This window comes from Centroberyx gerrardi, chromosome 9 (assembly GCF_048128805.1).
Source record: "Centroberyx gerrardi isolate f3 chromosome 9, fCenGer3.hap1.cur.20231027, whole genome shotgun sequence".
In the NCBI taxonomy this organism is placed as follows: domain Eukaryota; kingdom Metazoa; phylum Chordata; class Actinopteri; order Beryciformes; family Berycidae; genus Centroberyx; species Centroberyx gerrardi.
In genome coordinates, this window is record NC_136005.1 from 4,417,531 (window position 1) to 4,442,219 (window position 24,689).

General features: G+C 46.6%; 1 protein-coding gene across 1 annotated transcript in view; it reads left to right on the forward strand.

Annotated features, from left to right (window-relative positions):
- The window catches only part of LOC139929879 (solute carrier family 2, facilitated glucose transporter member 9-like), a 55,552-nt gene that overhangs the window by 21,649 nt on the left and 9,214 nt on the right, over nucleotides 1-24,689 (forward strand). The window contains exons 6-7 of the mRNA XM_078285632.1: nucleotides 19,414-19,546; nucleotides 20,671-20,855. Coding sequence (XP_078141758.1) covers nucleotides 19,414-19,546; nucleotides 20,671-20,855 — 318 coding nt within the window. The remainder of the gene's footprint in view (nucleotides 1-19,413; nucleotides 19,547-20,670; nucleotides 20,856-24,689) is intronic.

A 24,689-nucleotide genomic window follows, 5' to 3' on the forward strand; every position in this document is an offset into this window, starting at 1 on the left:
AATATTAATAATTTCACAATTATTAATTATTAATTGCTAATAACCAAACCTGCCCCTATCAAAGCCCAACAAATGGTGCCCCGTGTGAGGCCTTCTAATACCAGCATTATTACAATATTTATGCATAATAATCCAGAATTTTGAAATTTTAATTTTTCAGAAATTTTGATTTTTGGAAATTAACATTTTCGTGTGACTTGCCAAGCATATAGTCAGTTGTGGTTTGTGGATTGCTTCAGTGTGTACTAGTGGTTAGTAATTAATGACAAATAGCGATTTGTCAGACTGTTTGAGCTTGAGTTGGACATACTCTAACATAGCTGTTACTCACCAGAGCTACTGAGGTCACCTCATTAACATCCTAATAGGATAGATAGCAAAAGAGTAATTAGCTTTAACACTTCAGCTTATAAACCACAGGTCTAAAGCCTCTCCCCTGTGCGTTTGTTTGGTATCACAGCGACACTCCTTGTCATAACAAGGGAGTGGGCTACTAAACGTGTTTATCAGGAAGATAACAATGAGTAGCCAAGACCCCTCCGCGTCTGGAGCTGCAGCTCCCTGGGAGGTAGACGATCCAGAATGGCTGGATGCGGTCGCCGGTCTTATTTCCCTCACCCTTGAGGAAAGGAACAACCTCAAGAGCTATACACTTAGCGAGTGTGAGGATGGGTTAAAGAAGCTCATAGGTTATATTAACCATCCAACAGCGAGGTCACCCCCGCTCACCAAACAGGAAGTGCTTGGGCGGATAAACCTCCTTTACCAGCCTAAAATGCAGCTACGGGCTGTAGCATGTGAAGAGATGTTTGCCCACCTAAGGCAAAACTATGATTCCGAGCAGCTGACTAAACATCACCTGCGTCAACGATTAGAAAACGTGGAATCAGATAACTCTCGGATGAGGAGGCACAGTGAGGATCTGGTCAAGCAGCTCCAGGCTGCCCGACAGCCAGCAGAGACCAGAAGCGAAGAACCTCAGGTCGGTCAAGTAAGTACATTTGCCGATGCCCCTGGTCAGGAAACACCTGTTGGCACCTCTGGTTCCCCAACGGGTTCTCTCTTCGACCCACCTGGTCCAAACCCGGTCAGAGGAAACCCAGACGACCCGGCTGAGACCAGCCGGCTGCGTCAAGAACTTCAGGCCACTCAAAAATGAGAAACGGTTCTGACCCAACGGCTTGAAAGTGGCCAACCAAGCAACCAGGCCACCCCCGCCAATTCGGAGACCATGCCCAAGAGCCTGGGAGCTCCTGAAAGTGCAGTCTCTGAGTTCATCACGTTGGATAACTATAGAGCGCCCCCACTGGCAAGCCCCCAGGTGGAGCTAAGCGCCACACCCTCCTGGGACGTACCCCGGCCCAGCCTCCGCCGCGCCGTTCCGTGCCTTGACTGGACTCCTTCCCCACCGCGAAGGGGGGAGGAACGCACTCAACTCCTGAGTGGACAAAGTGGTTTCGAGCCCTTGTCCACTAGTGAGCCCTACGTGTCACGCAGTTTGCGACTGCGTCGTGATCAAACTCCATCCCCCCCGCGGAGGGAGGAGGAGGAGTACATGCGACTACCGAGTGGCCGAAGGGACTTTGAGTCCCCGACAACCAGTGAGCCTTACGCGTCGCACCGTTCACGCCCACGTCGTGACCGAACTCCCTCCCCACCAAGAAGGGGAAGAGTTAGTCCTCATCGCTATGGCGACCTGAGCGACTCGGGAGCTTCGGATGACTCGGACGGCCAACGGCCATCCCGAGAACCAGAACCGCGCGTCCGCCTGATCGAGTCCCTAGCGAAGGACATAGAGCGATTCGACCCAACTAATCGGGAGTCGAATGTGGACGACTACCTCCGAGAGGTCGAACACTGCCTTGTTGAACTGCCGCACACCTCGGCGCGCGAGAAACTCAGGTTGGTCTGGAAAACCACGGCCAGGAGCATCCATGCATTCATGGAGACACTCTCGCCCAGGACTCGAGACCGCTACTCGACCCTCTGTCGGGCCCTACGGGAGGAATACTCACCGTACACTGACCCAGCCTCCTTCCCTCCCAACGCCAAGGTCTACCTTATAGGTTGGGGTAGGGAACCAAGAGAGCCCAGAGCTCTCCCCGATGCAACCACTCCAGACGTCCCTCATCCACCTTTCTTAACCTTCTTGGGCGACCTTGTCCGCAAGGGCAACGCCCGATGCATATACACCTCCGTGGAAATAGAAAGGTGTGTAAGCACCCTCACCTTGCTCGATTCCGGTTCCGAGATCAGCTTGATGTGTTCCAACACCTTTGCGAAGGTCGCCAGAGCGATGTGTTCCCTCGGCAAACCACTCCAAGTCGAGTCCTGCAACGTTAGCATCACCAGCTACACTCAGAACAAGTCGCTCATCACCAAAGGCTTGCCGATGCTCATGCCTCTTTCGGAGCCTGATCCTGGCTCTGAGTCTTCTAGGCCGCCCGTGAGCCCACGTCCGCCGCAGGCTGGTAGCCTGAACCTGTTTCACAATCACAGGTCTTTCTTGTGCTCGTTGAAGAACACTAACGCAGCACTGTACAGCCCCCGTGTGGTCGGAGGTGTACACCTCAATGGTCTCACGACCCCGGATGTGCTCCTAGCGCCCTGGTCCGAGAAATCCGCCATCAGTCAGGACCTGTACAACGACCTGTGCTGACAGAACCCTCCGCCAGCCTTCGCACAGCGAAGCCACCGCCTCCTTTCGAGAGAGTCACCACAGACTCTCTGTAAGGCGATTGGAGTATGCGCCCTCTCTATCCAGATTGGGAGAAAACAGGTCAAACACTCTGTGAGCGTGGTTCCTCAGCTCCGTCCCCTGTTCTTCTTAGGGGCGGACCCTCTTGTCAGGTTCGGCGCCCAGCTGGACACAGTCAACAAGGTCCTGTGGTCCCAAGCTGACGCTATAAACTACCCCCTGACCGCTGAACCAGAACATATAACATCAGGGCAGACCATTCCCCAGGCGTGTCAAGTTGCCAGCGAGCTTGATGTGACGATCCCCGCGCAAACAGCAGGTGTCCCCATCCGCCTCGTGACTCTCAAAGGACAGAAGATGCCTGGCACACAGGCATTCTTTCAGCCGTTGCCCCATTTCTGGGAACTCCACTTGACAGTCTGCGGCACGCCCCTTCTTGAGTTGAACAGGCGTTCAACCTACCTTCTGGTCCAGATCCTGGTCAAATTCTACAAGCCATTCTTACTCCCAGAAGGAGGGGCAGGCTCTACACCCGAAAGGGGGGAGCTGGCTCCACTCCAATAGGAGGAGGACGCACCCCAGTAGGACCACAAGGGAGAGTCGCATGCCCCAACGCACTCCGCCGGCATGCACTAGCTCCTAACCCTATTCCCCTCCCCCTGGTAATAATCTTTGGTAAAACCCTGCAGGGTACCATAGTCGCGGTGAACCTCCACTCCGCTCTCCTCAACAACACCTTGCATGCCTTAGAGACTCTGTCAAAAGTTGTCCAGGAAGACATAACCTATGGGTAGTTAGAGATTTGATGCAGGACCTCACTAGGAAGGATGCAGGAAGTAAGCTCCTCAGTCAACAGTCTGAGTGGTGGAAGGATTCCATCCTATCTGGTCTCCCTAGACCTTGTTGAACAAATCTTAAAATCAGCTATTACCACTGTGGTGCAACCCTCACAGGTACATCTGGCATATAGTCTTGGCAGTGCAGTTTCCTATTTTCGTAGACCCTAGGAACTTCAACGACAATCAACGACGCCCTTCAACAGCAGCTTCTGGCTGAAGGGACTAAATTGGTGCAGCTCAGTCTCAAACCGACTGGACTCACCACCACATCCTCCTTAGTGGTTGAATCATCACTGCTATTGTCGCACACTTCATGTATAAATACATCCGGAAGCTACAAGCCAGACTGGACTGTTCGTGTCACCACGTTTCGCACACATGCCTGTGTGCCTGTGTTTGATGTGTTTGTCTATTATAGTTAGAAAAAGTAGAAACTCTGCCCAGACGTTGCCTCACTGGGCTGGGACCTTAAACAAAGGAAAGCAGCACCAAAATTCCAACAGGCCCTGAAGTTCACACCTAGGTGCGAACTGGCTGAAACCCAACCTCTGGTCTCTCACTGGACGAGACTCGGGCGAGCCCCGGGATGTCCCCATGACGTCACCAAGAGTATAAATTCCAGAGATACTTTTCCTCATCGCCCCTTATTACGACCCCGTTGCTAAACAAGGTGGTACCTGAAACGTTCAAACTGTTCTTTTGTTTAGCTGAGGCGCAGTCTTCAACTCGCGGGACGAGACCAGACTTTTTAGTGTTAGCCATAACACTGTTGGATCCAGAAGGATTAGATTAGCTGTTTGTGCATCCGGCATTCTAACTCCTTACACGCACTGCCGTGTGTAGCAGACCTGCAGAAGTGGACTGGAAGAGAATACAGCTAAGGACACTCCTCCCCTCCAAGAAGACAACGTAAGGATACGTTTCTTCGACCAGGTCGACTCCTGGCTGACATCTTTTGCTGCCTACGAGGAAAGCCAGCTGGCCGTTGTTCCGTGCACGGAGAGATAACGGTCCCGCAGACCCGCTTTGGAAAACCCCATCGGATCAATAAGACGGACTCAACCACACACCAATCACTCGAGAGTGATTCCCAAGTATGAGGCTTTGGTTCTGGGCAGAGACTAGAATAGGTGTGTTAAATAAGCTTGACTGATCAGAAGCTGTAATTGTGCGTATTGGGAAGCGCATCGGACCGCCGCGTCCATATTTATGCTGTATGAAGATACCTCAATCATTATGCTTGCTGCTTAATTTGATTGTGTTAATGTGAAGCTGATTTGTGTTCAATTGCATGCCGCTGAGCTTGCATCCGTGTTAGTAGCCACCGTATAGAGCCAATATACTGCATTTTACCAGTTCAAAGACCAGTAACCCGGCGTATTATTTCCAAGTCGTACCCCGAGTTTCTGTGTGGTAAAAGGCTATTGTTGTGTCTCTAGACGGTGAGTAGAATCTCTAGGTTTACCCTGAGTGCTTCCCCCTTACTCTCTCTCTCTCTCTCTCTCTCTTACTAACCCACACACACACACACACCCACATCTCATTACACATTCATTGCTACCTAAGAATTAGATGGTGTTGGTTTAGCTGCCTAACTCCAACTCCATCTTGGTTCCAAAGCCCCTTTTGTTCAAACTGCGCGGTCACAGCCGCCATCTTGAACTCTTGCGAGATGTCCCACTCACGTGGTCACGTCCGCCATCTTGCCCTCTCTCTCTCTCTCATATCTCTCTCTCTCTCTCTCACACACACACACACACACACGCATCCATACGTGCCATATGTTGTTTGTGCCTTTATGCTTGCTAGTTAGACCTATAGTTATAGTTGTATAATAGTTGTTGATTAACTGCAGTGTTATTGATTATTGATTGATATTGCTAAAGTTAAATAAACTCTGTTATACTTTTAAAGAGAAGTTGTCTGTGATTCCTTGTGCATATGTGTTGCAATAAGGGCTGGTTGTGAGGGCCTGTGTACGAATTCACCCTTCACTGTTCACTCATAAATGTACAGTGGTACTTAAACACTGTCATTTGGGGGTGAACAGCCATTTTGAGACTGTATTGAAGGTTCGGTTATTGGTCCCTGATTCCAGGGTGGTGCCCCATTAATACTGACTCCCGTCAATAATTGTATGAATATTAATAATTTCACGATTATTACTTATTAATTGCTAATAACCAAACCTGCCCCTGTCAAAGCCCAACACTACCGATATCTGGTCTGGCCCATGGACTATGAAGTGAAACTTAACATTTCACAATTTGCGTCTGTGTTAGTAACAGGATTTGTAAACAGTAACCTGATAACTCATCTTCTGCTGCTCTACAAGCTTTAAGGGTAGGAAATGTTTTTGGTATTGAAGTAACGTTAGTGGACCTGCACAGGATCTGTGCTTGTTTTCCCACGGCAGCATGAAGAGGCATTTTCAGGTCAGGCAAGTAGTCTGTCTGCCATCTACAGTTTGTTAATAATCTGCCTTTCAAACTGAATCTTGATGGTTTTGATAGAAATTACTAATCTGTAGTTCACAGGGGAGAGTCTGTGTTTTCAATTAAAAAGCTGCCATTAAACGATAGTATTTGATTTCAAATATACTTCCTTTGTGCTGATTCCACATTAATTTAGTGATTAATTTGGTCATTCTATGTTTAAATATGTATGATTACAAGCTTCAGTATTAAGAAAAAAAAAACGATTAAATGAGATTAATCACAGAAAATTGTGCGATTAATTAGTTGTGTTTTTTTAATTGATTCCCAACCCTAATATTTATATACAAGGAGTTACAATATTTGAGGCGATGAAATGAAATGAAAGCATAAAGGAAAAGAGAGGAAGGACTTGACTTTGGATATGGTTCTTAGCTGGAGGAAGCTGGATCTGACTACTGATCTGTTTAGCAAAGAAAAATACCCCAAGTCATGTCTCCTCGCCTCCGTCCTCCAATGAGGCGTGGCCGGAGGATACTCAGGTGTTCCCTCGATGCGGAAATAATTGTTTTCTCACTGGTTGAGTCCAAAAATATCCTTCTTTATCATTTAATACTATCTGCAGCAACCTAGTTATTGACTGTATAATAAAACAGTGAATTTGACCGACTTATCTTAACTGTGCGCAATGCTTGGAATTTGGCTGACCTACAGGTTGAAGTGAAACTCTTTGCAAAGTAGGCCTATTTGCCGCAGATGTGGATGCACCGATGAAGCAGAAACATGGTTGCCAAATTAGACAATGCAACTTGACTACTGCCTGTTTTATTAATATATAGTATAACCTTGATAATTGTGCTGGTGAGAAGAATAATGCTTCACACAATGTACTGGGGTCATGCCGTGTAGCCTTTTGTTGTGCCTGGCTATGTACATAAATGGCAGTTGTTCTAATATACCGGTGAGTTGATACTGCCTGCTGCTGCCCATGTCTAGTTTTAACCTCTTTTATAATGTCAACATGACATTGCAAAAGAGGTCATCCTGTTAACATGAAACCATTCCTTTCCTTATGATAGTGTTATGCTATAACTGTATATAGAGGGCTACATTTTCACTCACTTGGGTGATTGTGCAGCTTGAGAAAGCATCTATAATTTACTATAATTTAACGTCGCGGGGCTGTTAGACTCTTAGTCTTGTTAGGATGTGACCGCTCTTCAACCGCTGTTGTGAAGGTCAGAAAATAAAATTTAACTTCACTAGAGTTTATTCTGTCGGGTAACAATAAATAAATTGTCTGGTCCGTTCCAGTCATGAAAGTACTATATTGTAGAAGTGGCAGGAAAGTTGAGACGGACAACTTCTCTCTTTGACTACACCAACTCGTGTGTCATTTATTTTAACCACAGAGCAAGACAATTTCCTTCGCGCTCAAAAACACAACATACGTCGAGCAGACATCAGACTCAGAAAACCAGACTTTCTTAAAGGGACCGTGTCTCCTTAACCCTGAGAAGCACACAATATAACCGTGTGTGTTAAACATACCCAAACCACAGATTATGGTGAATAATGTCCATAGAGTCCGCCACATACGTCCCCCCAGAATTCACCATAACAGAGAAAGTCAACGTGGAGGGGGACGGATGACCCGGCCACAACGGCTCCGCAGAACGGGAGCGGGGGCCGGGGCGCCCGCAGGAGGAGCCTTGGGGACCCTGCGGCGGCGTGGGGGCAGGGTGGGGGGTGGAGGCAGGGCAGGGGGGCGCCCCCGCCGCGGGGGTAGGGCCAGACCAACGGGTTGGTCCAAGTCCAGGTGAGCTGGTTTGAGGCGGTCCACAGAAACGTGCTCCGGCTTGCCGCTGACGTCCACCACAAAGTGCTTGTCCCCAGCCTCCAGGAAGCGGAACGGGCCGTTGTAGGGAGGTTGCAGGGGCCCACGGTGGGCGTCGTGGCGGATGAAAACGTACCCTCTCGACTGCAGACTTGTGGGGACGTGAGACCATGGGAGGCCGTGATGCGAAGTGGGGACTGGTGCGAAAACACTGGCGTTGTCCCGGAGCGTGGCCCGTTGGCGGGCTGCAGACCAGGGAACCGTGGTGTTAGGGACGAAATCCCCTGGGACCCGCAGTGGCTGGCCGTAAACCATTTCCGCAGATGAGGACTGGAGGTCCTCTTTAGGGGCGGTCCTGAGGCCCAGCATGACCCACGGGAGCCTGTCGACCCAGCTGCTGTCCTTGAGGCTGAGCCGAAGAGTGGCCTTCATGGAGCGATGAAACCGCTCGCACAACCCGTTGGCCTGTGGGTGTACGCGGTGGTGCGGTGGAGCTTCACCCCAAGGCCCTCTGTGACTGCGTTCCAGAGCTCGGACGTAAACTGTGGGCCTCGGTCAGAGGAGAGGTCAGATGGGGTGCCGAACCAGGCGACCCAGGACCCGATGAACGCCCGGGCCACCTCGGTGGACGTCGTCGATGACAGCGGGACGGCCTCTGGCCATCAAGTGGTCCTGTCCACCATGGTGAGGAGGTAAGTGAAACCGTGGGAGGGGGGAAGGGGGCCCACCAGGTCCACATTGACGTGGTCGAACCTCCTTTCGAGCACCTGGAACGGTGCCAGGGGGGCTTTGGTGTGGCGGTGAACTTTAGAGCGCTGGCACTCCACGCAGGTGCCAGCCCAATCTCTCACGTCTTTTTTTTTTTTTTTTTGTAAACTTTATTTTCAGATTTTCAGATATACAAAAATACCATAACAACAAACAGACTAACAAAGCAGGAGACAGGACCTAAGAAACTTATGAGAGGACAGGACCAAAATACAAGGTCCTCCCAAATGAAAGAAAAATAATGTACAGCTGTTATCGTAAAGATAGCAAAAAAATAAAAATAAAAATAAATAAATAAATAAGTACATCCAGTAAGTACCATATCTGTTATTACCACCTTTAAGCCATAGTACAGTCACAGTATCATAAAATCATGACCGTGGTCATGCAAAGGATAGGTTTTCTACAAACTCCATAAAGGGGCGCCATACCAGGTTAAAGTTTTTGCGAGATCCATGCATGGTGTACCTCAGCTTCTCAAGTTTCAAGTTTGACATAACTTCCTTCACCCACTGTAAGAAAGATGGAGGTGTTTTTGACTTCCAACCAAAAAGAATAAGACGACGAGCCAAGAGTGAGGCAAAAGCAATTGCATTTGCTTGATGAGTGGTAACCCTGTTTTCCACCGGACATACACCAAAAATAGCTGTGATTGGATTTGGATCAATAGTGATGTTACATATATTTGAAAAACACTCAAAGACGAATGTCCAAAAATCAACCAGAGATGGACACGACCAGAACATATGACCCAAAGTAGCTGGGCTGTGATGACATCTCAAACACTGGGGGTCTACTGATGGATATATTTTTGCCAGTCTCTCATTGGAAAGATGAAGACGATGAAGGATTTTAAATTGAATGAGACCATGCCTTATACTGAAAGACGAAGCATGTATATATCTTACACTGCGATGCCATGTGTCGTCAGGTAATTCACAGCCAATGTCCTGTTCCCATGCAGATTTAGTTTTCAACCACAATGGAGGGTTTATATTTTGGATTATGTTATATACTCTGGAGATTGCACCTTTAAGAGAAGGATTAAGGTCTAAACAAAATTCAACTGGGCCCTTGGTGGGAAGTTATGGGAATGAGGGGAAATGTTTGCTGGCAAAACTGCGGGCCTGTAGATATCTAAAGAAATGAGATTTGGGGATACTGTGGTCTTTACCTAGAGCGTCAAAAGAGGCAAATACACCATCAATAAAAAGATCACCAAAGAAGACAAGGCCATTTCTATGCCACATTTTAAATGCTGTGTCAATTAATGATGATGGGAAAAGATTATTAAAAGACAATGGGGAAAAAGTACTGGTGTGACAGAGGTCAAAATGTGTCCTGAATTGAGACCATATTTTCAGGGATGATTTAACAATGGGGTTCTGGATAAAAGTGGTAGGCTTAATAGGCAGAGGGGAGCTCAATAGAGAAATAGGAGACGTCGGGAGACTGGACTGCAGTTCCATGATAGACCAGGAGGGGCCCTTGTTTTCTTCAAATGTGGATACCCAATACATACACTTTAAGATATTAGCTGCCCAATAGTAATGAATGAAATTAGGAAGGCCTAATCCACCATCAGATTTTGGTCTCTCTAGATAACTCTTTCTCATGTGTGGCATTTTCTTATTCCATATAAAAGTAGAAATTAGTCTGTCTAATTGTTTGAAAAAAGATTTTGGCAAGAAAGCAGGAATCATTTGGAATAGATATAGAAACCTCGGCAAAATTGTCATTTTAACAGAGTTAGTACGCCCTGCAAGTGAGATAGGTAGAGACACCCATTTTGCTAAATCCTGCTTAGTTCGTTCCAGCAGTGGTTGGAAGTTGTGCTTGGAAAGGTCTTTGAATGCATGTGTGACCTGAATCCCTAGATAAGTGAAGCACTGTAGCTCTGTTTTAAAAGGAAAGGAGTCATATGTTATTGTTTGAGCTAGCTGGTTGATTGGAAAGAGTAAGCTTTTGTTAAGGTTCAATTTATAGCCTGAGAAATTTCCAAAAGTCTGCAGCATATCTAAGAGGATAGGAATAGACTCTGTTGGATTAGAAACAAAACAGAGCAGGTCATCCGCGTAAAGCGATACCTTATGGATAGTGTCTCCCCTCTTAATTCCTGCAATTCTGTCCTCTGTTCGCAAGGCAATTGCTAGGGGTTCTATGGCTATGTCAAAAAGGTTAGGCGATAAATTGCAACCCTGCCGTGCCCCTCTGTGAAGGGGGAAATAGTCTGATATGACCGTATTTGTGCGGACTGACGCCATAGGAGATGAATAAAGAATCTTGATCCAGGAACAAAATTGTGGGCCGAAACCAAATCTCTCTAGAACAGTAAATAAATAGGTCCATTCAATTCGATCAAATGCCTTTTCAGCATCAAGTGAGATAACAATCTCAGGCTGTACTGTAGAGTGGGCGGAATAGAGAACATTGAATAGGCGGCGCATATTAAAAAAAGATTGTCTGCCTGCAACAAACCCTGTTTGGTCAGGGTGAATTATAAGAGGTATCACTGTCTCCAGGCGTCGTGCAAGAGCTTTAGTGAGGACCTTATAATCGCAGCACAATAAGCTTATTGGCCTATACGAACCACATTCTAGGGGATCTTTGTCCTTTTTGAGTAAAACTGAGATTGAAGCCTGAGTTAGGGTTTGTGGCAACATGCCATTATTAAATGTTTCAGCAAACACCTGGCTTAAAATGGGGGATAATTTGGAAGAGAATGCTTTAAAAAACTCAATGGGGAACCCGTCAGGGCCCGGGGCCTTTCCACTTTGCATTGTATTGATTGCTTCAGTGATATCTTCTGTGGAGATCGGGCTGTCTAGGGCGGTTCGATGTTCAGAGCTGAGGCGGGGAATATCTAGTTTATCAAGGAAGGCGTGCATACAGGATTTATCTTGGAGAGCCTCTGACGTGTAGAAAGAAGAATAAAATTGTTTGAATTGGTTGTTAATGTCTTTTGGATTGCAGGAGGTTAAGCCTGGTGCAATATTTAATTCTGGTATTGTATTCTTGGAGGCAGCTTGACGTAACTGGTGAGCTAGTAATCTGCCAGGTTTCTCTCCATGCTCATACAAGCCCTGCCTTGCTTTCAATAGGAGTCGTTCAGCTTGACTGGTGGAGAGGTTCTCAAGTTCAGATTGTAGTAGCAGCCTTTCCTTGTAAAGGTCTGGGTTCGGAGAAGCTGCATATCTCGAATCAATATCTGAAATGAGGTGAGATAGCTCTTTGTTCTCGTATGCAGCATATGAAATTATTTGACCTCTCAAATAGGCTTTTAATGCCTCCCATACAGTGCAATAGGAAACATCAGGTGTAACATTAATTCTTAGAAAATCATCTATCTGCGCTGCAATAAATTTCTTAAAGGCACTGCTGGACAGTAATAGTGGATCAAGGCGCCAAGTGCGCCTAGGCGCTATACTATCTGGAAAACGGATAATTAATTCGACAGGACTGTGGTCTGAGATGATGATGCTATGGTATTTGGTGTCAGCAACATAGGATAGCAGTCTGTTGTCAAGCAGGAAGAAGTCTATTCTGGAATAGGAGTGGTGGACTGGGGAGAAAAAAGAAAATTGTTTTGTGGTGGGATTCCTCTTCCTCCATGGGTCTGATAAATTATAGGAGTTCACAAAAGAGTTAATCACTGCGGCAGATTTAGAAAGGACACGATCAGACTTTGTACTTGAGCTGTCAAGTTTTAAATTCAGAACACAATTAAAATCACCTCCTAATATTAGCTGGTGCGAGTTCAGATCTGGTAGGGTAGAAATAAAATTGGAGAAAAACTGTGGATCATCCCAGTTAGGACCATACAGGTTAGCCAACACAACAGGTGTGCTGAATAGTTTCCCCACAACAATAATATAACGGCCATTATCATCCGAGATTACTTGGGATGAGACAAATTGAATGCCTTTTCTAATGAGGATGGCTGTTCCCCTAGCCCTTGCACTAAACCTGGAGTGGTAGATTTGGTCAATCCAGCCTCGCTTAAGTTTGGAATGGTCATTGGACCGGATATGTGTCTCTTGGAGGAACATTATATCAGACTTTAGGGATTTCAGATGAGCAAATACTCTACTACGCTTAACCGGGTTATTAGCACCTTTTAAATTCCAGCTCAGTAGAGTTGTAGAGCCTAGGGAGTTAGGACTTATGTCAGATAAAGCCATGACAGTAAACAATGAAGGAAAGTGACATAGTGATTATAATCAGAAATGTGTAGTAGGAAATAAGAATGGCTAACGAGTTGGTGGATTTGGATGCTTGCATAGGAAAAAAAATAAAAAAATAAGCAGAAAATGATGAATGTAACAAGGAAGAAACATATAAGTGCAAAAAGCACTGAACCGTTCTGCCGGCCTACATATGAGGCCGCAGCTAATCCCCCTGAACTAGAGCTTAGTACTAACATGTCAAACAAAGCTAAACCGTATCTTAGTATTACACTGCTCAGGGCATTTTAACATTATTTACATTCACATACAACCGTTCCGCTCGTTATTGAATATAACCACACTGAGTCCGGTATCGTAGGTAGTGTATGACGGCAGCTAGTCCAAGTTCGATGGTCCAACAGCTAACGCTATGCGTGCCCCGTCCCCTGGCTCAAACAGGTGAGGAGTGCCAAAAGCCAAATCCCTTATTATATACACACATCAAACAACATTATAAAAACAGCACTGCAAAGAACTGTAATCTTAAGTTATTGTATTGCAATTATTTTGTATGGTCTATTATATATTTCATTATTAATTCATTTCAACTTGATTATTGGATCATTATATAAATAATAATTATTGTTATAATTATTATATCACTACTAATATTAGTAATATTATTCATATTGTTATTATTCATATTATTATTATTATTTAATTATAAGATTTTATTTAGTCAGTCCCCCAGAGTAATTTTAGTTCCTACCTGTAACGTGTGTGTCAGGGAACGTTGTTGAAGAGACACGAGATTCTCGGTGCACATGTGAGAAGCTAAGAGTTGTTACCTGCTACTGACATTGCCGTTTTGGCCCGGTATTAAAAAGAGGATCAAACAACCACTGTAGCCCGATTATTGCCCACACCCCGGGAGACTGGAGTCTTCACATAAAATTTAGGGTTACAGAACCATATAGAACATGGGGTAATTCTTAAAATATGAACAAAGGAATGACAAATGACTGAAGTGGCACTTAATGAGCTCAGTAGCGCACAGAGATTACGGCTAGATAATCATGGCGGGGCGCATAGAATGCAAGCTAGGCTAATAATAGGACCAGATTGCTCAGCAATGGTTTTCCACTTTACCGGTAGATCACTGTCCATCAGCCCGGGGGTGCAGGTGTGCGAGGATGTATTCTTTCGCCTTAGCTGGGTCGTTGAATGACTTCTGCAGTCCCGCGGGAGTGGTGATTTTCAATATTGCCGGGTAAAGGATGCCAAACTTTGTGTTCTGACATTGATGTAGAAGCCCTCTCACCTCGGTGAAGGCTGCCCTCTTCTTCATCACCGAAGCCGTGTAGTCCGGGTGGATTCTAATCTTCTGGTTGTTGTGGAGAATGGGGCTGGCGCGTGATGCCTTCTGTAGTACTTCCACTTTCTGCTGGAAGTAGTGTAATTTAACGATGATGGGTCTGGGTGGCTCACCGCCTCTCGGCTCTGGCTGGAGACTTCTGTGCGCCCGGTCGAGTGTGGGTGCGTAATCCAGACCCAGTATATCTTGAAGCAGTTTAGCCACAGATGCCACAGAGTTAAAAGCACCAGATTCCTTCACTCCAAAAATACGGCAATTTGATCGCCGTTGCCTGGACTCCAAGTCTTCTGTTTTCGCTGTGAGTTTGGCGACTTCAGTTGTGAGTTGGGTTACTTTCCCCTCCAATGATACGACCCGGTCTGAGTAGTCGTTGGCCGCCTCTTCCACACTGTTCAGGCGGGAGCCGTGCGCTGCACAGTCCGTGGCAACGTTCTCAATGGCCGCTGACAACTCCGTTTGTACGGACTGAATATGCCCTCGCAGGTCGGTGGAGATAGAGTCGATTTTCTCATTTAGTGTTCTGGACAGGGAAGCAATTCTTTCATCAATTCTATTAATTACCGAGGCCTCGGTTTTCTGGATTGCCGCCATTAGCATTGCTAGGTCGATGGTGCACTCACTAGGCGGCACAGCCTCAGGGGAGTCCGGGGATTCCACGGCCTCCATCTTGCCACTTTTGTTTTTCTTCATTTTTTCGAACAAAATGGTGTTTAGCGGCGTAATCTATTGAAATTGATTAACTCCGGTTTAAGATCTTGATGGTTTGACGGAGGATGTTTTGTTTCAAATGTAATAAACGGAATAATTAACGAATATTGATTGCCCTGAGCGGGAGATCGGTAAACCTACGTCTTTACATGTCGTTGCTCCGGACACGCCCCCTCTCATGTCTTTTTTGAGCCGGTGCCAGACGAACCTGGCCGCCACCAGCTTTATAGATGGCTTTTTGCCCTGGTGGGAGAGGCCATGGACGGCATCGAACACACGCCGTCTCCACCCAGAGGGAATGACGGGCCGGGGCTGACCCATGGAGACATCACACAGGAGTGTGGTGCCGGCGTCGTCGAAAACCACGTCCTCCAGCTGCAGCCCTGTGACAGCCGTCCTGTAAGCCTGCACGTCCGGGTCGGCGGCCTGATCAACTGCCATGCGAGTGTAGTCAAGTCCTAAGTGAACGGCCCCCACGATGGCCCGGGAGAGGCAGTCAGCGGCGAGGTTGGCTTTGCCAGCGACATGCCGTATGTCCGTGGTGAACTCCGAAATGTAGGAGAGCTGCCGCTGTTGGCGGGCGGACCACGGTTCGGCCACCTTAGTCATGGCGAACATCAGTGGTGTGTGGTCCACAAACGCCGGGAACTGTCGGCCCTCCAGCAGGAAACGGAAATGTCGAATGGCGAGGAACAGGCCGAGGAGCTCCCGATCAAAGGTGCTGTACTTCCGTTCACTGGGGCGTAATTTGCGGCTGAAGAAAGCGAGCGGTTGCCAGGCACTGCCCACCCACTGCTCGTGCACCGCGCCAATGGCATAATCCGAAGCGTCCGTGGTGATGGCGATCGGGGCCGTGGGTGACGGGTGCGCCAGCATTGCGGAGTTAGCCAGAGCAGTCTTAGCGTCAGTAAACACCTTGTCCCTCTCCGTGGACCAGTCCACCGCGTGTTTGGGGGCCTTGCCTTTCAGAGCCTCATACAGGGGTCGCATGAGTCGAGCAGCCTGGGGGATAAAGCGGTGGTAAAAGTTCACCATGCCGAGGAACTCCTGCAGGGACTTGATCATGAGTGGGCGCGAGAAGTTCGTGACAGCGTCCACCTTCGACGGGAGGGGGACTGCCCTGTCTTTGGTGATGCGGTGACCAAGGAAGTCGATGGTGGTCAGCCCGAACTGGCACTTGGCTGGGTTGACGATCAGCCCGTGCTGGTTGAGCCGCTTGAAGAGAGTCCGAAGGTGGGACAGGTGTTCCGCTTTGGAGGTGCTGGCGACAAGGATGTCGTCCAGATAGACGAAAAGGAAAGGCAGGTCCCGTAGCACCGAGTCCATGAGGCGCTGGAAGGTCTGTGCGGCGTTCTTAAGGCCGAACGGCATGCGCAGGAACTCGAACAGTCCGAATGGGGTGATCACCGCCGTTTTGGGGACGTCCAGCGGGTGGACGGGCACCTGGTGGTATTCACGAACGAGGTCCATTTTGGATAAGATGACTTTCCCTGCCAAGTGGGCGGAAAAGTCCTGGATGTGTGGGACCGGGTAGCGGTCCGGCGTCGACACGTTGTTGAGACGGCGGTAATCACCGCACGGGTGCCACCCGCCGTTGGGCTTCGGGGCGTTGTGGAGGGGTGAAGCCCACAGGCTGTTGGAGCGGCGAATGATGCCGAGGTGCTCCCTCCATAGTCTCGAACTCCGTCCTGGCGATGGCGAGCTTGGCCGGGTCGAGGCGCCGGGCCCGGGCGTAGACCGGGGGGCTGGTGGTGGCGATGTGGTGTTCCACCCCGTGCTTGGCGGTGGATGACGAGAAGGTGGGCTGCGTGAGGTCTGGGAACTCGGCGAGAAGACGGAGAAACTCGTCCGCGGCGGAGAGCATGCTAGACAGTCTGATGGAGTCTGCTCCGCTGAGTGTACACGCGTATGAACTGAAGATGACAGCGTCGATCAAGCGGCGGTGTTTGACATCCACCAGCAGTCCATAGGCACATAGGAAATCTGCGCCGAGAAGGGAGACGGACACTTTCGCCGTGGCAAAGTCCCAGCCAAACCGCTGTCCGCCGAAACACAGCGCCACGTACCTCGTGCCGTAGGTGCGGATGGGGCTGCCGTTGGCGGCTACCATGGGGGGGCCGTGTCCGCCGACCAGGATGTCCACTGCGGGCAGGACACTCCTCTGCGCGCCGGTGTCACATAGGAAACGCCGTCCGGAGATGGTGTCCTGGATGAACAGCAGCCTGCCTGCTCGGCCGACGCTCAGGGCCACTACTGAGCGCCGGCCCCGGCGTTTCCCGCCACGCTGAAGCTGCATGGCGATCGGCACCACTTGGCTTTGGGCCCAAACTTTGCGTGGTAAAAACACAGGCCGGGGTCCTGCCGCCAACGAGGAGCTGTTGCTACGGCGGCAACCGTTGTGCCTCCAGGCAGTGGTGAAAAAGCTGGGGCAGGAAGCAGCGTGGCCGCGCAGTGTTGTTGACCAGCCAGGAAAAATTTATCAGCCTCCTCGGCCAGAGCACGGCAGTCAGTGATGGCGGTGTTGGCCAGGGCAGCCCGTACCTGGGAAGGCAGCTGTCGCAGGAACAGGTGGACGAAGAGGAAATCGGGTTTGTGCCCACCCAGGAGATTCAGCATCCTGTCCATGAGCTGAGACGGCTTGCTGTCGCCGAGGCCTTGTAGAGAGAAGAGCCGGCTAGCCCGCTCGGCGTCGGAAAGTTCAAAAGCTCTCAACAGATGGGCTTTGAGTGTCTCATATTTATCCTGCAGTGGGGGAGTTTTGAGGAGGTTCACCACTTGGGATACAGTTGAACTCCCGAGGGCCGACACCACGTAAAAGTACCTTGTGGCGTCCGCGGTGATCTCCCGAAGCGCGAACTGCGCTTCCGTCTGGGCAAACCAGGCCGAGGCCGACGATTCCCAGAACTCCGGTAGTTTGAGGGAAACTGCGTTAGTCGCCATGTTCATGAAGAGCTGTCACTGGAAACGTCCAGCAGACAAACGTCGGGGTCACCAGTGTAGAAGTGGCAGGAAAGTTGAGATGGATAACTTCTCTCTTTGACTACACCAACAGCAAGCAAGACGATTTCCTTCGCGCTCAAAAACACAACATACGTCGAGCAGACGTCAGACTCAGAAAACCAGACTTTCTTAAAGGGACCATGTGTCCTTAACCCTGAGAAGCACACAATATAACTGTGTGTGTTAAACATTCCCAAACCACAGATTATGATGAATAATGTCCATAGAGTCCGCAACAATATTATGATAATAGTATACATTATATTATTATAGCCTAGGTCTATATTAAAATATATATAGTAATATATTTCCAGTCACTTCCCAAAAATGCGTTTGAAAGTTGAAACATTTATCAATCACAATTTACTATGAAAACACCCTAAACATCACCAAGTAAAGCAAAAAAATTACCGTTGGTGCAACGTGTTTGAAACTCATACTTGAAAACTAAGCTGTATAGGCCTACTTCCCATCCACTACAATACAAACTGTGCTGCAGGCTTTACAGTTTGACTTTTCCGTCTTTACAGATTCCTTGCAGCCAACCAGTCGGCTGCCGCAGGCATTCAGGTCATAAATATGACGGTGCAGATTCAGATTACCTGACTCGGGCTCTTTTTTTCAACTTATCAGTTGGGTGAAAAACAAGCTGGCAAATAATGTTGTGTATAAGAAGTGTTTATTTCCCCATTCTGAAGCCGGATTTTAGCAGGATAGAATCAACATTTATTTCCCCTTAGATTCCGTGGCTCAACAAAATCCATTGCACCTATTGTTTTTCATTTCGGCCTTGAAAATTTTCCACCAGTTTGACCCCTTTTCTTTTTCGATTTTTCTCTTGCAAACTTGATCCGACCTCCACAACTTTTTGTACAAAACATTAGTAGACATACAAAATGATGGCTATTACACAGAATTTTGATACTCCTAACTATTTGGCTGTGAAACACAAAAGAATTTGACGCCAAATATGCACAAAGTGCATAAGACCACATTTGGTCATTCTCCATAGTGTCGCCTTCAGGCCAACATTGCAATAGTAGCTACTTTTTTATTTCTACTACAAAGTTGCCTCAATCTCCTCCAAATTTTGCATAATTCTTTAACCCCTAAATGTTTGAGCAACCAAACTTCATATAAATGTTTGTGAAGGCTTAAAAGTGTGTTGGACCACATTTGGTTGCGCTCTATAGCTTTACCATGAGGCCACAATTGACAATTTTTCAAATGGCATCATGTCAGGCACCATTTCACCTGCAGTTGCAGGACTTTCACCAAATTGTTTTATCTCCTGTGATTTGTAGCATTTTTCCAAAATGACGAATCAAGCTTATATTCTCACTGTCAAATCATTTGCCCCATGGGCTTGGACCCCATGTGCAGCTATATTTATTATTATGTATTCAGTCCAATAACTGAGGCATAGATTGTTAACTGAACTGTTTTTCTAATTTGCCAGCTAGATAGTCCTGGTGACTCATAACCTGGACACTAAGAATGGTACCGATTAGCCCATCTGCTAATGCTGTGGTAACCTAAATAATAGTATCCGTATCAGCCTTCAGAGTTGTGTGGGTGTGGTTACAGGAGTCCAGGTGGAACTTCCTGTTTGCTTTGATTGCACTTCCCGCGCTGCTGCAGCTGAGTGTGCTGTCCTTCCTCCCTGAGAGCCCTCGCTACCTGCTGATGGAGAAGAAGGATAAGGCTGGTGCAGAAAAAGGTACATCACCTTTTCTACAAGTAAAATACTGTAAATGTATAATTGAGAATTAGTCTATTAATCTAATAAGATGTCCTGGTTCACACCAAATCTACTGTGCTACAGTTAAAATGAAATTTGTTACTGAATTAGACAGAGTTTTATTTAATGAAATGATTTCCATGTAGTTTTGTATCTGTATGTTAGGAAGAGTGCTACAGTAAGCTAGAGATGGGTCTGAATAATTTAAGCAGCATCTGCTTCCAGGTGTCTGTTAAAATAGTGGTGGAAGAATGACAGTCTGACTTTTTAGTACCACGCTATGTTATGGTAGCATAGTGGTAGCGTAGTTGTGGTTCTAAACAAAATCATGAAAACATTTGTTACAAGGCTGAACGAATTAGGCATAATGGCACAACAATAACAAGACACTTGTTCATCAGTTTTCTAAAACATACTAATCTTCTAATCCTTACTACAATGGAGAGGATTGGATGTGGCCAATTTGTACGTTTATTTGGTCTGAAAGACTTAATAACTCGTCCGGATAACTTAGTAACTCATCCAAACTACTTAAGTCATCTTAGAAACCCGCCCGAACAAAATAAACGTATAAACTGGCCACAAAAAACCCCCCCAAAACATTCACCTTGCGTTTCAGGGCTCAGAATTATTTTTATTAGAGTTAAAGTAAGTAGTTTCCCCAAATGTTTATAGATAAATATAAATATATATCAGTGGTTATAATATAACCACTAATTCTGATCACCCACTGATCAAAAATCGAGGGTGTGGAAGAGCACGTCCACCATCACATTCACCATGTACAAGTTTCCATTCTTTAATTTAAGAGTTTTATTGTCCCTAATGGAAAAATTTGGTGTGTAGACTGGCATACGGCACAATACATTCACATTTTAATTAAAAACATGTCACATGTTAAATGGTACACTAGAAACAGAACTAGATCAAATTACCTTGGATGTGGGGATATGGGGTGTAGAGTCTCTCTGTTAAAGCTAAATAACTAAAAAATTCAATCTTATCTGTTAAAATCTAAATAACAAACATAGTGGAAAACATGATGTAGAAGTGCATAGGAAGGAAACGCATGATAACTTGTGGTTGTTATGTGTTTGAGGCAGCCTTCAGAAGGTTCCTGGGGAAGGAGGATGTGACCTCAGAGCTGGCAGAGGTCCAGGCAGAGAGCCAGGCCCAGAACCTGCAGATCATCTCCGTCCTGGGGCTACTGAGGAACAGGGCTGTCCGCTGGCAGATCATCACTGTGATTGTCACCATGGCCTGCTACCAGCTGTCTGGCGTCAATGCTGTGAGGCTCCATTCATACACAGAGAGAAAGTCTTAATCAGGGGAAAAGCAGATTGGTTTCTATATGCTTGGGGACCTGGGGGTCAGGAAGGGAGCATGTCTTTGAAGCCTCAATGGAGGGGAATGATGTAGTAGAGACCAGACCCAACACACTATGATGTATTACTGGTAGAAGCGCAAATTAGTGACGTAATCACTACAGTTGTAATTTTTGGTTTTGGTTATAAATGGAGCATGGCGTTAGTAAAGGTAGAACACTGAAGTCGTGCGTGCCATCAGCTGTTCGGCTATCAGCTGTCCTATGCAAAGAGAACATCAGCTGATCAGTATCAGCTGACTCTCACTCACCAATCACATTCAAATAAATCAATGAGGCTGTTTTTATAACCTGACAGCTCACACTCATTCTGCTATCATTCATGCCACTGCTGCTGTTGACTCAGGTCAATGCCAAAACTCCCTCCACCACCACAACCTCCTCCTGCTATTATTTGTACACAGGACGCTAGTGCTAGCTACCTCTGAATTATGTCTGGTTTTATGTTATGGTTTTCATATTATTGAATGATATGTCTACTATGCCTTTTATTGTGCTCCCCGCAGAATCTCTCGCATGCTGCTTTGATTCACTTGGGGAGCATGGCCTTTTCTGTCAAATCCAACTGTATAACCATTTGTTGCTATATATGGTCCAAACTCCTTTGAAGCAAGCTTCTCTGGCTGAATATATAGATTTGATAATCATTGGAGTTTTACATTTTATAGTCTCAGTTAACCCTTAATTGCACAAATTGAGTCAAAATGGCCCTGACAAATGTTTCTTACATACATTCCATGTGTCATTTGTAAGGAAACTTTGTGATCAAACACAAACACTCACAAAAATGGGTATTGTAAGAGCTCCAATACGTAAATGTGTTTCCAAGGGTTAAATCAGGGGTCTCCAGCCATGTGCCATGGAGGGCCCAGAGTATGCAGGTTTTCATTCCAACTAAAGACTTCACCAGGGGCCTCGTGCATAAATGGTGCGTACGCACAAAACCAGGCTCCAACTTTGCGCACGGCACTTTCCACGCACATTTTGGGATTTATAAAAAGTAAACGTGACATGAGAAAGTGTGCACCTCTACGGTAACTTTGACCCATCCGTACGCACATTTTGGACACGCTGTGAAATGGAGAGTCTGATGGCCAAGCAGTGAAATCAAACCTCTAATAATAATATCCCAGAGGAACATCCAGACCTTAATCATGTATTTGTTGCCTTTACACACCGTCAAGTTAACCCAAACAGTGCGCATCCTTATTTGTAACAAACTGTCAATACGGCCTGTAATGATGCGCTATGGCTGCTTTCATGGCGCACAGGGCGCATGGAGACGCTGTGGCCAGGCGCACAGCCGTCCTCTACAGCCAGCTCTTCACCACCAGTCGCACCGATCGTCTGATACCCCGAGTCAGAAAATGAGAATTACACACTTGTCAAGTCTATTCCTAAGTCTGTTATGTGTTTTATTAAAATAAAATAAGAGTGTGAAATGTTGAATGCGTGGTTACATTCAATCTTTCAAAAAAGAAAAGGCACATTTAGGATATACCTGCCCGCTTCCCACAGTCTCATCTTGCTCTGATGTCTGATATCGGTGTCACCCTCTTTTTCTGGCATAATGCCACTAATTTGGGTTTCCCCTATTATTGAGACGTCAGTCAAGGGCAGAGAGCTCCCTCGCCCCCGCCAGTGGCACTGACACTTCGCTTTTTGGCAAACAGTTGTTTATTTATTTATTTTTTTTGGTGATACCCGAACTAAGGCCACCAAATAATACCTCTGGCTTCGCCTTGACCTCCCAACAAGCATTTCAATTTCACAATCTGTGAAATGTATCTTTTTTGTCTTGCCCAAGACTTCGCTATTTTCTCACAAAGAGAATGGAATGACAAGTACATTTACATGCATATCAATATTCATGAAGGGCGTTCATTAACCATTTATGGCTAATTGTGGGAGTTAACGGGGTGGGAGTAAATGCTCGTTCACATGCACACAATTTCAAGTTGATTGATATTTATAAAAGGAAACTGGCACACTGGAGGGCGTACATAACTTTTATACATCACAATATTTTTTGGCGTATGCAGGTTTCCAGACTTCTGCTTACGTAGCCTTTTAGTGAGGAATCCACGCAAGGTTTTATACATGAGGCCCCAGGTGATTTCACTGATTAGTTCCTCCTCTCTGGTTGAAAGTGTGCTAATTAGGGTTCGAATAGGGCCCGATATCCACCTTTTTTTGAATATCAGATATCGGCGTGTCCATGTCTTTCCTCTCCAATATGAAATAGATTATTCTCTAGCTCCCCAATATGAAAGAGGTTACTGTATTCGCCTCCTGGCCTGCCCATTTTGTCTGATTTTGCCCTCTAGTGGCTATTCAGAAAACTGTCACCCTCAACCACTGCCTGTCGGCTCAGCAGCAGCTGAGCTGAGCTCAGTTTGTTGTCACGTAACTTTGGAGCAGCTGCTGACCGCCTGCATGGCTGCAAACAAGAGGTAAATTATCTCAGTTGCAAGCTATAACAATTGACAAAGTGACCAGAATTGACCTTAAGTTTCACATACAACAGTGCCCGGTTGCATAAAACCACTTAGGCTAAGGTTGCCCTTAAATTTTCATCTAAGGATGCCTTAGATGCAGCAGTAGAACTTCTCTCTGTAGCTCAGCCAGATCACTTGAAACAGGTACAGATGCTCTTCTTTGGGTGGTAGGCTGGGGTTTTTCCTTGGGTCTTGTGTCTTCATGCTTGCCGTTTTCCCTGATGATGAAATTGGTTCAATAAATTGGTAACACATGGGCTATCTCTCTCTCTCTCTCTCTCTCTCTCTCTGTCTCTCTCTCTCTCACACACACACACACACACACACACACACACAAATCAATAAAGCATATGACTTTAATGGCTACAGCCTATAGTCTGTTTCTAATGGTTAAAATCGGGGCCAGTTGAAATTAAAAAGATTAGCTATATTTGACCATGTGTTTCCTTACCTTTGGTCTAAACTGAAGCCGGCAGTGGCTGAAGAGCAGACAACTTCATCATCATCATCATCACCATCATCATCATCATCATCATCCCTAGCGGACAGGTATTACAGGGAGGTGATAAAGAGTTACTTTTAGGCCTGTGACTACTAGCCTATGTGACACAAGTTGCATAATGACAGGCTCGGCCATGCAAGCTAAATAGTGCGGTAGCTGATTTTCCCAACGCTGCGCAAGGGAGACCCTCTCCATGCCGTCATTCTGCTAATAACCTATGAATTTAATATTGAATTGACATTATTATGCATGAGGAAACGAAATTCGTTAGATAAGCTACTTTAGAAACGAAATTCAGTATATGAGTCAATCTGAAGTTGTAGGCGACCATTTCTGTGCGGCGAAAAAATATCTTTCCTTCCTATTATCCCACCATATGTTTCAGCATCATCTTGACCTGCCAGATTTTGTTATAACGTTAATCAAAACATGCTATTATAACACCTAAGGTAGGCCTAAACTATTAAAGATAGCCTACCTACACTATGCCTTCAACTGTTAACGTATTGCCTACATATTAAGCCTACCTGTTGTTCCCAAAGCCACTTTGAGGAACTCCACTAATGCCAACAAGGGAGGGGGAATCCTTTCCCAAAATGTCCTGAACCAATTTGGAGGATTCAGACAGCTCTTTCGGTGGTGGCCCTCCGCCTGCAACGCCAGCGTTAACAGCTGTTAGAGTTTTGGCAACATTGTAATGTTAACGTAGCTAGCTAGCCAAACGTTAACATAACTCAT